This window comes from Coptis chinensis, chromosome 5 (genome assembly GCF_015680905.1).
Source record: "Coptis chinensis isolate HL-2020 chromosome 5, ASM1568090v1, whole genome shotgun sequence".
Taxonomy (NCBI): domain Eukaryota; kingdom Viridiplantae; phylum Streptophyta; class Magnoliopsida; order Ranunculales; family Ranunculaceae; genus Coptis; species Coptis chinensis.
The window spans coordinates 78,891,990-78,906,248 of record NC_141460.1 but is presented as its reverse complement, the minus strand read 5'-3'; the positions used below and the strand labels follow the sequence as shown (position 1 = coordinate 78,906,248).

At 37.4% G+C, this 14,259-nt stretch overlaps 1 protein-coding gene across 1 annotated transcript; it reads right to left on the bottom strand.

The window, feature by feature from the left end:
* Positions 1 to 226: 226 nt before the first annotated feature.
* Positions 227 to 1,048, bottom strand: LOC147499100 (F-box protein At3g07870-like). Its single transcript, XM_086563414.1, has one exon. It carries the CDS (start codon positions 1,046 to 1,048, stop codon positions 227 to 229), a length of 822 nt encoding a protein of 273 aa, XP_086419540.1.
* Positions 1,049 to 14,259: the final 13,211 nt, after the last annotated feature.

Sequence of the window (14,259 nt, the reverse complement as noted above, 5' to 3'; positions counted from 1 at the left end):
GTATGCTTTCTACGTTCAATGTTGTATGAAACCAATCTACGTGCATCACAATGCAGTAGAATATCTCCGTTCTTCAAAAATGATATTGGATAACCCATTCTAAACTTGAACTTACCCATATAATTGATTTTCATAACAACAAATTTGGTCCATGATTCCTTCACATTGTAATCCTTCATGATCCATATCTCCGTAGAATAGGAATCATTGTTAGTCCAATCTTCAACTATTGCACAAAGACACCCCCTAATTCCGAAATATGAAAGTATAAGTCTCCCAAGGGAGAGGCGGTAAATTCAGGACTTGGGATATAGCCAAATTCTTCACGCGCCAAATCAAACGACACAATGACTACTGAAGCCACTCCATTCTTCGGTTCATCTACAGCCAACCAATGACACGATCCATTGACAAAAGCTGACGTCCTTTTCCATGAAGTGTCAAATTTCACATCTGGAGCATACCCAATCTTTCTCCACGAATTTGAGCCAAATGTATATACTTGGACTTCTTGTTTCACATACTTACGTCGGTCAACCGGACAGAACACTTGCACAACCTTGTCTTTCTTTGTAACACAATCTAACCCGAATCCTGCCACCAGTTTTGCGTACTCGCATTCAGGGGGTTTGAGTTCGGGCAATGTTACACTGTCTCTTGTAGAAGGATTATATATGTGGACGATAGAATCATGATCCCTCCACGCAGGAAAACGAGTATAAGAGATACAAACAAGTCCATGCAAAGAGCCAACAAAAGCAAACTCATTAAATTTACATAGAAGATCGATTTTATTTCTGGCATTGATGATGCATTGTGACGACTCATTGTAACCTTCCAGTATATCAAAGTCGGAGTTACGATGTCTGAGGAAAATAAGATTGGATGTAGTCTTACCTTGAACTGTTCTAGCAAGATGGATGTCACCGAAGTGAGAGCTATCAATGACAGATCGCCATGTTTTGCATACACAGCGGGATTGAAGGATGGATTTGACAGGTAAAGATGAGAGTATTCCTGTGGTGATGTCTATTGGTAAGGTATCCATCGACCAATAAATTATGTTCTTTGAATTCAAATATAAACTTTGCGTAAGCGGGAAGTTAAAAAAAAAAATAGTAGAAACTTAGAAAAATCACGCAAGTAAATTTAATGGAAGAGTCGAGGTGTGTAGGACACTCTGCTAAATTAGGAGAAAATTGCGCTCCTCACGGTGCAAAAGGTTTCACGGCGATTTCTCACACAGCAATCAAACTTCAATGTATCTTATTCTCTGAAACACTTAATAAATCTGTGGGTGAAACTCCATATATATATGGATTGCAATTCTACCTTTATTAGGATATTAAATCAGAGAAACAGCTAGTTTCCTAAACAGAATAAGAAACCCAAATCTTATCTGGAAAGATAGTTTAAGTTTGGCACACCTTTAGATATCAAAGACCATCAAAGACTATGAATACTGAGTAGTTGAGAATGCTCCTAGTGAAACACGTCAGTCCCCTTTCTTTCTCTGAGGTGAACACGTCAGCTTTGGCAGAAAAAAAGGCAAATCCACACCATTTTCAAATTGTTCGGACGTCTGCGATGGGAAAAATAAACCAAAAAACAGAAAGTCCAAAAATAAAAACCTCTGTGCGCACTCCCAACATCTCTATTCCTCTTATCCCCATGTCAATAGAAACCCATTCTCTTCCAACTTCAATTTGATGAAAAAAGAAAACAAATCCCTTCTCTAACAAAACAAGAGAAACCCAGTACTGAAAAAAATTCCAGAACAATTCCATCGAGATTTAAGGTATGCCCATCTTCTTCTTCTTAATCCTTAACAATATCTCTCTTTGTGATTTTATCAAAATACTCATATGGAAAAAAAAGCCTGCATCAGTTCAATCTTCTTCTACTGCCCGTGTGCCAATAATTCGAAATGTTCATGGTAAAAGGCAAGTGTATCGTGTGGGACTTTCGTATCTATGTTCCTATTCTTGATTTCGGTTCTGATTGGGATCACATGATGTTAGTATACTCAAGGGTGGCGATGAAGAAAATATATAATCACCATCGGATTCATTGTACACGGAAATTATGAAAGATCATGTTCTACGATCAGAACTGGCAGTCTTTATGGAGTTCAAGGTACTATTTATGATTATCTTGCTACTCATGTTGAAGATTTTAAGTTGCGACATGAATACCACGACAAAGCTGTTGATTCAGCAAGAATGGCAGTTTCTTTGTTGCCAAATTCCATTCATTTTTTCTCGCACTTGGGATCCTACCAGTTTTGTTGAGAATAAGAGGATCAATGATGAATGATGAATGTAAGCGAGGACTCACAATTGAACAACACGCACTTGATCCAGTTGACAATGTTTTCCACAACAGTAGTGTAAAGCATATTTTGTCCTATGTAGATGAGAGTGGAAAAATAATTTCTTCTCCTACAGAAATAATTGCTTATGCGAAAAAAAAAAAACTTATTTCATTGAAAGGAATTATTAGTTCCATTATTGGCGAGGGGGTGATAATGAATAGGGGGAGAAGTTGCAGAAGATTTCAGATGAGCCATCAGAGGGTAATATCAAGAAAGCAACTAAGGCGGAAACATAAATGCCGAAGAAGAACACTGGAGAAGCTTCTTTGCTTGCAGAAAAAGGAAGAAAGGTTAACAAATTACTGGAACTCAAATATGAGTGAAGATAAAAAGCAAAATTTCCTTACTTTGAATGTTAAGGAGCTTTTGGCTTATTTCAATACACTAAAGGAAAAGTTGGCACACCAGGTTCTTTCACAAGCTGTCTCTTTTGCTGAGGATCATCATAACTGGATATTTTGGATATGCTGCGAATGTGACGAGGCATTTTCTGATTTTGGATTGCATTTTCAACATGTTGTGGAAAATCATGTGCAAGGACTATCGTTGCAACAGAGTTCAGTGTTACCTTACCAAAATGACCAAGATTGGATTTCAATGATTAAGAGTGGAACGTGGAAACCGATAAATATGTCTAAAGCTGAGATTATACTTCAAAATCACTGGGAAGAAGTCTCTAACTTGAAATTAAGTGAAAATGAGTCCAGGCATTGGGCACGTTCACCGATTTGGCCACTATCAGATGATTCTAACCGAGTAGAGTCCCTGGAACGCATTCAAGTGCTTCTGAAAAATATACATTTTGCCAAAGAACATTTGAGCTTGGTGATAAAATTCACGATGAAACAGTTACAAGATAATCATCTTGGTTTGAGGCTTTATGAAGTTGGCTTGAACGAAACACATTTTTGCATCTGCATGTTGGGGGCATCTGAACTTGAGAGAATATGTACATTTTTTGGGGAGCTACATGAATTGTCCAAGACACATAACAGTGGCATTCCTGAAATAGTCACACCTAGGCCCATTAAATAAATCAAAGAGAGGATGATCCTTGATGGTGACTCACTATGTGTCACTTCAAGGCGAAAGGAGTTCTGTAACATATTTTCTTGATAGTGATTGGAGAGATAGGGGACGACCCAGTAGCGATGATTTGTTATCATGGATTTTTTCAGGTCCATCCGTTGAGGAAGAACTGGAATCATGGGTTCAGATCGAAGAAGATAACAGATGTTGTGGAAAGAAACTTCTTCAGACATATCAAAGTTTAGAAAAAATATGTGCAGCAAAACATGAGAAGTTGAGCTACAGGGAAGCTTTGAAGGCTATTGGGAGGTGTTAATATCTTTTATTGTTGCTATATAGTTGTTGTTCTCTCTTCTTTGATATACCGGATTGTAATCCCAATGCCAAGAAAAGCCCTCTTTAACTAAGCCCTTAGCCAAACATGATGTCGTCCTTATATATTTCAGCGTATAGGTAATAGTTAACACTTTGGCTGTTTGAACTTATTGTGGGGTTTTTCTGAACGTTAATGAATACACTAATATATTTTGTTTCCTCCTTCTGTTGACCAATGAGGACTCCAATTGATCAGAAACATATATGTCCCAGAAAATCAGAGGGTCATAGGGCATCTATGACTACAAATGACCCATCTCTTTTGGGCCCTGGACAAAATCACGATGCCAAGTCAAACAACACTTCTAGGAGAGGAGTGTCAGAAGAAAGCCGAGCTAAAGTCCTAAATTCAACCTCTCATTTGTAGGGACCAAAGCCACAAAGTTCTCAACCATCTGCTACATTGGCATCAAACAATTCTGTAGTTGGGTTGTATTCGTCATCTTCTGATCCTGTTCATGTGCGATCTAATTCCAGGTGATCAGGTATTGTTGGTGCTATTGGTATACAACTCATTGAAATATGTTTAGAATTGACAATCTCATATCTAAGCACTAATTCATCGTTAAGTGCACTATTTAGCATGAGGTTCAAGTTTGGTTGGTAAATAGAGACAATAGTCTTTCTACCATATGCCAATTTTTATATTTTTTTCATGACCACAGTGCAATCCAATTTTAGGTTGTCATTAAACGATCAATTGGGGGTTATCTTCATACTAAAGTCTATAATATAGAAAAGGGATGCTAAATGACATATTGAAGAGTACCATTCAGACATCTTTTGTAATTTCCTAATATTCTTTTCTCCATGTTTTTTCCTCAATCTTGACACGATAAGCAAAAGGCCGGCGATCCACATAATCTATATACTGGTGGCAGAATCTGGAATCTTGCAGAAAGAAGAATAACGATTGCATTAAATATTGAATTTGCTTTCCCTGTTTTGTTTATTTTGGAGAACATGAGAAAATTCTTAGTGGAATGAGTAAAACAATCCACCGTCGAGTTTCAACCTGTAAGAGTTCCTCAAACAATACACCATTCGATGAACCTGCTATGGTCTTCAAACATGAAAGAGAAAACACAAGTGATTAATTTCCAGGTATGAACAGTTAATGTCTCACTAAGTTTTCAATTGAAATTAGTCCTTTTGCTTTTCATCTTCATAGGAGAGGTCTGTGCTTACAAATAAGGATAACCAAGTTGAGAATATTGATTGTGTGTAGAGAATTGAAAATCAGGAGATGCACCTAAAAGTTTGAGAGCTTGAAGGACATTACACTTCTAAGGATCGGAATTAAGGATCATATTGCAGTTTATATTGTGATGGAATCGTGCAAAGGAGGGGAGTTGTTTGATCAGGTATGGTTATGTTCATGTATGTGTTTATACTTTACCTGAAATTATGAAATTATTAGGTTATATTTTATCATATCTTGGATAATTTAGTATGTTTTTATTTTTTGATTGCTATTATCATTTCATTATTTCAGTGAGTGTGTTTCACACTTGATTTGACCGTTTTTGCACTATTAAAATATTAGCAACTAGAGACTCTATAGTAATAAATTCGGAGCAAGCTGTGTTAGGATTTTCCCATTGATAATTATAAGTTTTGCTTACAACTACTTAACTGAGGTTGGGTTTTGTTTTCTTTAAGTGGAAGTAGCATTTTGTAGTTTTTATCTTAAAGAATGCTCGCCTCACTGGGCAGCAAAGTAGGGGATTACTTTAAGACTAATAAGCTAGGATAGCCACTTGGCTCTCTTATGCTCCCAAGATCGCGAGTATTGATAGATATTGTGTCTACCAAATGGCCTTTTCTAATAGAACACTCAATCAATCCACTTTCATATTGATTTTCATTAATGAGCTGGGAGGAAAGCTACAAGAGAATCATACTTACTTATATTGTACACCTGAAGGAGAAATTTATTAAAGAAAACTCGTTCGGCAGCAAAGTAGGGGCTTACTTTTAGACTAATAAGCTAGGATAGCCACTTGGTTCTCTTCTGCTGGATTGAAACCTATTTTTAAAGGTGGACCGAGCTGCACTACCCTTACTCAACTACCAGTAGTTACATTAGATTGACAAGAAGGAAGAAGAGCTACCATCTAGCTACTAGGATAGGGAAGGGTAACTACTCAGACTAGAAAACACTAGAGAAGCAATCAACTGAGTTCTGAACCAGCTCCCTAATTTGCACACCAACTTCTAAAAGAAGAGCTAATACCATTTAGTTGCTAGGATAAGGAAGGGAAACTACTCAGACTAGAAAACACCAGGGGAAGCAATCAACTGAGTTCTGAACCAGCTCCCTAATTTCCACACCAACTTCTAAAAGTATTATTCATTTTGATCTTAGCTTGAGTTACGTTAGACTGACAAGAAAGAAGAAGAGCTACCATCTAGCTGCTAGGATAGGGAAGGGTAATTACTCAAAATAGTGAATAAGTTGTAGCTTTGAGGGCATGCTATCAATTCATTAATTTAACTATGATGGCTAATTATCAGTCATTAATTTAATTTGATTACGGCTATTAGATGGTTCAAAACAGTTTGAATTTTTTTCCCAAGTAAAAGATCATACTCGCTAGCATGGTGTTGGATGAGCTTTTCTTTGTCTTATTTTTATTACATTGCATGATTAACCGATACATTTTCCTTTGACTTTACTCTGATAATATTTTAATTTAATAGATAATATTTTCTTTGGCTTTTCTTTGTTGAGGGTTTATTTATGTATCCCGAGGGGTTGATAGATAATAAAAGATGTGAGTTCTTCCACCTCAGCCCCCTTTTTTCTCTGAGGTGGACACCTCATCTTTTACAATGATTCGGTAGGAAAAAAAAAAAAAAAAAAAAAAAAAACTCACACCCAGTTTTGGGAACTGTTCGCGTAACAACCTTAATAACCAATGAAAGAAAAGAAAAAAAAGATAAATAAACCTTTCGTCAAAATTGAAAACCCCACCCTGACCTTTACCAAAAAAAAAGAAAAACCTAGAATGAAGCTCTAACTTTTGCCCCAACCAAAAAAAAAATGGCTTCGTTGATACTTCGAGCAGCTTTTATAACCAAAACAAACAAAACTCAACAAGCCCAAAGTTGTTTTGCCCATTCTTCAAATGTCGTCTCTTTCAGTTTCTCTTCTCATTTGATATCCAAGCTTTGTTTCTCACCAAAGGTAACTTCATCACATGGCTACACAAAATTCAATCCAGATTATCCTTTTTCTCATTTTCTCTTTATTTTTTTGTTCCAATTGTTCGCAAAGAATATTGATATGAAGCTTTCATTAATTATCTGAAAAAAATCCAAATAATATATATAAGGGTTTTTAATGGAAGATCCATTTTATCGGTAGTCAGATTATTAGTAAAAACTTCAACTAAAGGTTGGTTCAAATCTTAAAATCTCATTGAATTGAAGGTTCGTCCTGTTTAATCTGTTACCATTGTCATCACAAAACAACAACAACACAATCATGAAAAGGGCAGGAGAACGAAAATCTGGGAAAAAGAAGATGCCCAGAGGTTTAATCAAACTTCCTGAAAAGTACAACTTTGATCTTTTTGTTGTTTCTTTTTATGATTTAGTTAAAATTACTATTTGGGTATTTATTTTAGTTATGTATTTGATCTGGGCTTTGTTTTATTTCCTTTACATGTTTGAGTTACTAGCTAAATTCTTTGATGATATGCAATCGTGTATCGGTTGTTAAAGCTCAAGGGCACATTATAGAACTTCACTAACACTTGCCCTGGTGTTGAATCCACTTCAACATGTTAATCCACATCTTCCCATCCTCTCAAATCCAAGTATTCGATCCCACAATATTGTTGAATCAGTTGCACTCCCTATTTAATTATACATCTCAAAAGGAAGAAGATTTTATCTCCAGAGGATCACCGTCAACCTCCTGAAGGACAGAAGCCAACAACATAATAGGCATTTGAGTCTGAGACTTGCTATTATCTGAAGCATTGATATTTTCAAGATATACCTAGAACACAAAGTGATCCAAGGTTTCGACTCCTTAGAAAAATTTGTCTCTCATTATATTCAATGACGAGATTTACACCTTAGTTATAATACATGGTTTTATTGCATTTTTCATAATTGTTTCTCCTTCAATTTACTGAGATTTGAATGCATGTGCTCGACTTAAATCAGATACTTCGTTCTTTCATTTATTATGGATTTATTAATGCTATCATTATATAGATATTTCTACTAAAGCTGGTGAAGCTTCATAACAAAATTGGCTTCATCCTTGGAAAGATGAAAGGAGAAATTATAGTCGGCAACAATAATAAGAGAAAAGATTTATCACAAGAGTTGCACCAGAAAGGCTTCACACCATTCCCTAGAAATATTAAGAATGTTGAAGTGGTACTTACTAGGGTAACTGAAGATGGAAAGGAAACTGAAGACAACTTACTGGTAGGCTGGACGCTAGGAACAAAGGAGGTTATTAAAGTGATCATGAATATCTATTGTGATTGGCACTTGGCACATTGACAATGGAGAAGGTTTAAGAGCTAATTGCCAGTAAGGATAGACTGGGTAAATATTTTGAGCAATTGAAAAGAAGGATCTCCAAAGTACCTGTGGTTGAAATTTCTAGATTCACTTAAGACAGACTTGATGTATGAACAGTTCAAATTCCTTTTTTTTTTATCCCCCCCCCCCTCCCAAAAAAAACACCCAAGCCTAAAGTTTGTTGTCTAATTGTTTTGTAATTCTCCAGATCAAGCTAAGGCCAATGCAGAAGGAGAGTTGTAAGTGAGTAGTTGAAAGGCGAGGTGAAGAACGAAGGTGGCATGAAGGGCTTCAAAACTACCAACACGGAATCCAACAAAGTACATTTCAATGAAGACTAGCCATTTCTGTTATTGAAAATGGAGCAAATTATGTTAATTAGCTCTATAACTGAAACATGTTTAATACTCAGCCAAGTAACAACTTATTCTATGATGGCTATAAATATTAACGTGTTTAACATTGGACTTGGTGTGTTGTTAACTTAGGGAATGTTGTCGTCTTGATACTTTCCCAGATTAGTCGACAGGTATTGTCATCTTAACATTGTCAGCTTTCTCAATGTTCTACTGCTAATTGTGAGCTATATATTAAACTTATATCTGGCTTTGTGTTATTCTTTCCACAGCTATGGAAACTGAAGAGACTGATAAGAGCCCAAAACTGTAGTTTTAACCCTGTAACAGACATACTTTTAGACCAATTATGTGAGTAATAATTAAGAGTTAACACTGATTACGTGTTTTTATGCATTTCAGGCTTCCAAGTCCATTATGTGCAGATATGTGTCACTTTAGCGAGATAAAGAAGCAAAGGTCGGTTACTAAGGAGTTCCGTGATTAAAGGCCAAGATTCAAGAAGACAAAGCCTTTCTAAAGCTCGGTCAAAAGCTGAAAAGTCGACGAGGGCAGAAATAGCACACAAAGTCAGCAGAACTTCCGAAGGCCATATCTTTGGACTCAGACCTCGGAATGGGGCCTACCTTATGTCAAAACGACTGGCTCGGAAAGAGCTTTCCAATGGTCTAAGTCTTGATCCAATCAGAGGAGCAAAAATGGACAAAAAGTCTGTTGAAGCCAACTGCAGCTGAAGAGGCCTTTTTGGACTGAAAGAATTGGGTTTTGGGCCTGATTCTCTGGCCCAAAACATGGCTCCAAGCCCATGCACGATTTTTGGATCTGAGAGTATAAAAACAAAAGCTTAGCTCTTTGTTAATGGTAGAGAGTTAGGTTAGAAAATAAAGGTAGCTTAGAATAGAAAGTAGCCATTAGAATAGCTTCTAGATCTAGATTTAATTGTTTTTAATTAAGTTTAGTTTCAAATCCAATTCTTGTTTTAGATTAAACTCTTAAATCATTGATCTTCATTGATTAGATAAATAAATTAGTAGATTCTTATTCAATTTCGTTTTCCTGTCATTACATTTATAGATATAGTTTAAATTTTGTTGATATCATGTCTTAATTATTAATTAGATTTTAATTATTGTTCAAATTAGATTAGTAAATTTCAATTCTTTATAGTATGTTTAGTTTTAATTTAATCGGAAATGATTGCGTAATGATTCTCGGCTAAACCTCCATTAGAGGGGGTTAAGAAGCCTTGATGAAAGCTTGATTCGATTATCGTGAGAGTCGTCAGTGAAATTCCTTTCCACTCTAGAAACGATTAGTTCACCATGAGAATGGGTTTAATCGTTCACATGCTAGTTATGAATTGGTAGGAATGCCAAGTGTAATTAGGGATTAGGAGTAACCATATTGTTCTGCGAAGCAGTTCAATTCAGATTACGACAATTCGTCGTTAGTAGGATTAAGTTGAGTTAAGGTGGAATCAATCCCCCTCTAACTCCTTATCATAGAATCAACGTAGCATTCCCATAGTTGTTCTGATAATCGACTAGTTGCATCTTGTGGGTAGTTGCATCGTAGTCTAGTTGCCACTTCGTAAATCTCTTATTAGACTTTAGAGTAAGAGTACTTATACGTAGAGAACATTAACATGCGGAAGGACTAGGAGTGGAACGAATTTGTTACTCCACTCTATTTCGATAGAATTGAGAGTAGAAACTTTGATAAACATATAGGCTCATAAGCTAGTTTTAGTTTACTTATGTTTTGAGTTCATCGTTCATTTCGTAGGTAAACTATTCAATTTTTTGATTTATCAAATGGCGCCGCTGCCATCTTAGTTTCACATTCGCATTGTTTTCGTAGTGTAAGTACTTTTCTTAAAGTCCCATTTCACCCACCCACCCTTGTTTGATTCATACTGTGGTTTTCCGATTCAGCTTTGAAAAGTTCCGGAAAAAAATACACTAAGCGCGACCGCGCCTTCTACGCGCACTCGCGCCCATAAGCTGGAACACCGAGCTGACCCCCCCATACCGAGCGTGACCCGACCTAAGTTACTGGAACACGAAGCGACGACGGCTTCTATGAGAGCAGCCTCGCCCGCCTTTGCTAATTTTTCCGAATTCTACGCTTTGATTTCGAACTTTGATTTTTCAACTTTTTCGGTGTTCTAACTTGTTATATACACCGAACACGCCAGAACAAGACGCTATTCATAAGCGAAGCAAGGACGAATCGTATTCCTTTCTTCCACACCTCGCATCTCCTGTTAGAGGTTTATACTAGTATATCATAATTGTTTGGAGTGTTGACGTCTTTAGCTAAGTTTGGTTTTAGCCTTGTATGAGATTAAGGTCTGGCCGAACAAAAACATCGAACGTAATTACCCAACAACGTCAACAAACAAGTCTATCTAGTATACCACCCACTACACCTTTAGCTACTATTTCACACACATAAACTGACAGAATGCGCGACGAAGAAGAGACTCCTCTCTCTGACTTCTACAAAGCCTTGAGCGATAGCCCCAAATCTTGCATTGTTCTAGCAGACCCAGTGGGGGATTTCCGCATCCCCCCAAATATTTTTAATTTGTTACCCGTTTTCCACGGTTTAGACCATGAAAAACCTTATCAGCACATGCGTAGGATTGAACAAGTCCTAACAACATTCCACCATCCTACGGTTGGTGCGGAAGAAATTAAACTAAGGGTATTCCCTTTCACCTTACCCGATAAAGGCGTCTTGGTTAACGCCCAAACGCCTAATTGCGTGGACTCGTGGGCTAAACTTGTTGGGTTGTTTATGGAACATTTTACCCACCCCTAAAGACGGATGAGATGCTTTCCAAGATTCATTTCTTTCGACAAAATCCTCATGAATCATTTTCAGAGGCTTGGAATCGCTTCACCGATCTCCTTATAGAGTGTCCACATCATAACTTAGCTTAAAGACACGTTAGTTCGCGGCCTTTTTCAAAGACTTCTACACCACCATAAATAAGTCCTAGACGTAATGAATGGGGGTAGTTTCTTAACAAAGGAGCCTCAAGGCTTATAAATTTTTAGAGGATCAAACTAAGCAAAAAATAACAACGGGGGTAGTGATGATATCCACCGCCCGCTTAGTTCATCAAATACAGTTAAGGCCGATGGTATGTTTGAAATTAAACACAATCCCGAGCTTAAAACTCTAATCGAATCACTCACTAAAAAGGTAGAGGCCATTTCGTTCAACAAAAGCCTATCCCCGCCATGAATGTAAATTCAAATCCATGTAGTTTTGTTTGAGCCCCCGAGCATCCCGACTCCCATCGTCCTATTGCCTATGAATGAACAGGCTTGTTCCATTAATAGTGAACCTAACGCCCTTTTGGAGACAAAATCCCAACTTCGGTTGGAGAAATAACCAACACGCCACACCTCCGTGGTACAATAATCAATATGTTAGGCCAACACAAAGTTTTAACCAAGCTCCACCACGACAAGGATGTGGTCGGTAATTTTAATAATTATAACAACCAAGTGCAACCTCGACAAGGTCAAGCACAAGGTCAAGGTAGTTATAATAATTATAATGCTAATAGAGGTATCGTTAGGTAAATTATAACTATCAAAATCCACCCATAAATAATTCACGGAAATAGTTCGAACCACACCACCCGTGACTACTACACCCACACAACCGATCGTCTTGACACCTTCATACAAGTAAGCCAAAAACTTTTCCAAACCATGGCTCAATCTAACCAACAAAACTTCTACAATCCGTTAATAATTTAACCCAACAGTTGGCTCAAGATAAGCCCCAACCCAAAGGTGTGTTTCCGTGTCACTTAAATACCTAATCCTAAAACAACAAATATAGCCTTTGAGGTAACCGATAATACTAGTAATGAATATGAAAATGTAGGTGAGCTAAAGGCCATCACCACTCTCCGCTCGGGCAGAGTGGTTGATAACAAAGTAACTATGCCTATAGTTACCCCACCAAGAGCCCCTACACCGCTATTTTACTAGATACCCAAATAAAACCAAGAGCCTACCACCGTAGAGGTACCCGGTTACAACACAACCTAAGAAACAGAAAGCCACGGTTAAACATCCAGGTGATACTATTGCTAAATATAGACAGAAACCACCGTTTCCACAAAAATTAGCCGTGTTAACTAGGGATACAAATTATGAGGAGATTAGGGATGTTTTCAAGAATCTAACTATAAATCTTCCCTTCCTCGAAGCTATTAAAAAGCTACCACACCATGCTAAGTTTCTTAAGGAGTTGTGTACTACTAGGCGTAGGACCAATATACCAAAAGACGCCTTTTTAACAGAACAATTCCCAACTCTATCTGAACATAATGGAATTATTAAGTACAAGGACCCTGGTCGTCCTACTATACAATGCACCTTAGGAGATTCTTATACGACGACCGCGTTATTAGACTTGGGGGCTAGTGTTAACTTACTCCCGTTTTATTTGTATAGACAAATAGGTCTAGACGAGATGCAACCCACTAAAATGACATTGCAATTAGCTGATCGGTCTATTAAGTATCCTAAGGGTGTGGTCGAAAATGTTATGGTAAAAGTTCAGGATTTTTACTATCCGGCTGATTTTGTCATCCTCGATACGTAAGTCGTTAATCCATCTCCCCATCATCTTAGGGCGCCCTTTCCCGCAACCGCCAACGCGCTCATTAATTGCCGTGATGGTTCAATGTCCATGTCTTTTGGCCATCTTGCTGTTGAAGTCAATGTTTTTAAAACAAAGACACAGTTACCCGATTCGACTATGGATGGAGAGGTTAGCATGATCGAGAGCTTTGCTCGAGATTATTTCAACAACACATTCCCTGATAATCATATGCCCAAATTTCTTTCCTTTGGAAGTTCAGACTCCAACATTTCCATCCCTACACTAGTCGATACACATATTACGGATGAGGATGAGATAGATGACTTTCTCAAAGATGTAGAGGACTATCAAAGTAACGAGGATATGACCAATCTATATGAGCAATTCGATGAGTTTCTTAGAGCAGGTGATAATTCACCATATCAAGAACTACTTTCCACAACATCCACCTCGACTTTCCTCCTTCCACCCTTCCAAAGGAATCTCGAGTTTGCACTCGATCCTTTTATTTCTTCTGTGCTTCATAATTTTTTAAATTCACCTAGTAAACAAATACTTCAGAAGACAAAAGCGTTTGACACCTTCATTTTCAGACTTGAAACAGTCCCTACACACACCATGAATGAGTTTTGTGCTAAAACCACATCCTCATTGTTTACATGCTGTCCTTCTACAACTTATCCATATCCACCATATTCTCCACAACCATTCACTTTTCCACACTTATTTACTAGAACACCTACTCGTTCAAAAATGAAAAAGAAGGTACATGCTAGGTTACGTAATAGGGTTATCCGACTTCGTTTTCATTTCACTAGGTTGCGTCATAGGAAATCTTGGTGCTTGATTGTGTTTGGATATGTTTTCTGTGATATTTATTTATGGAATGATCCACAACTATTTCGGTTGTTGATATATGATAAACCGCATGTTCATACATAT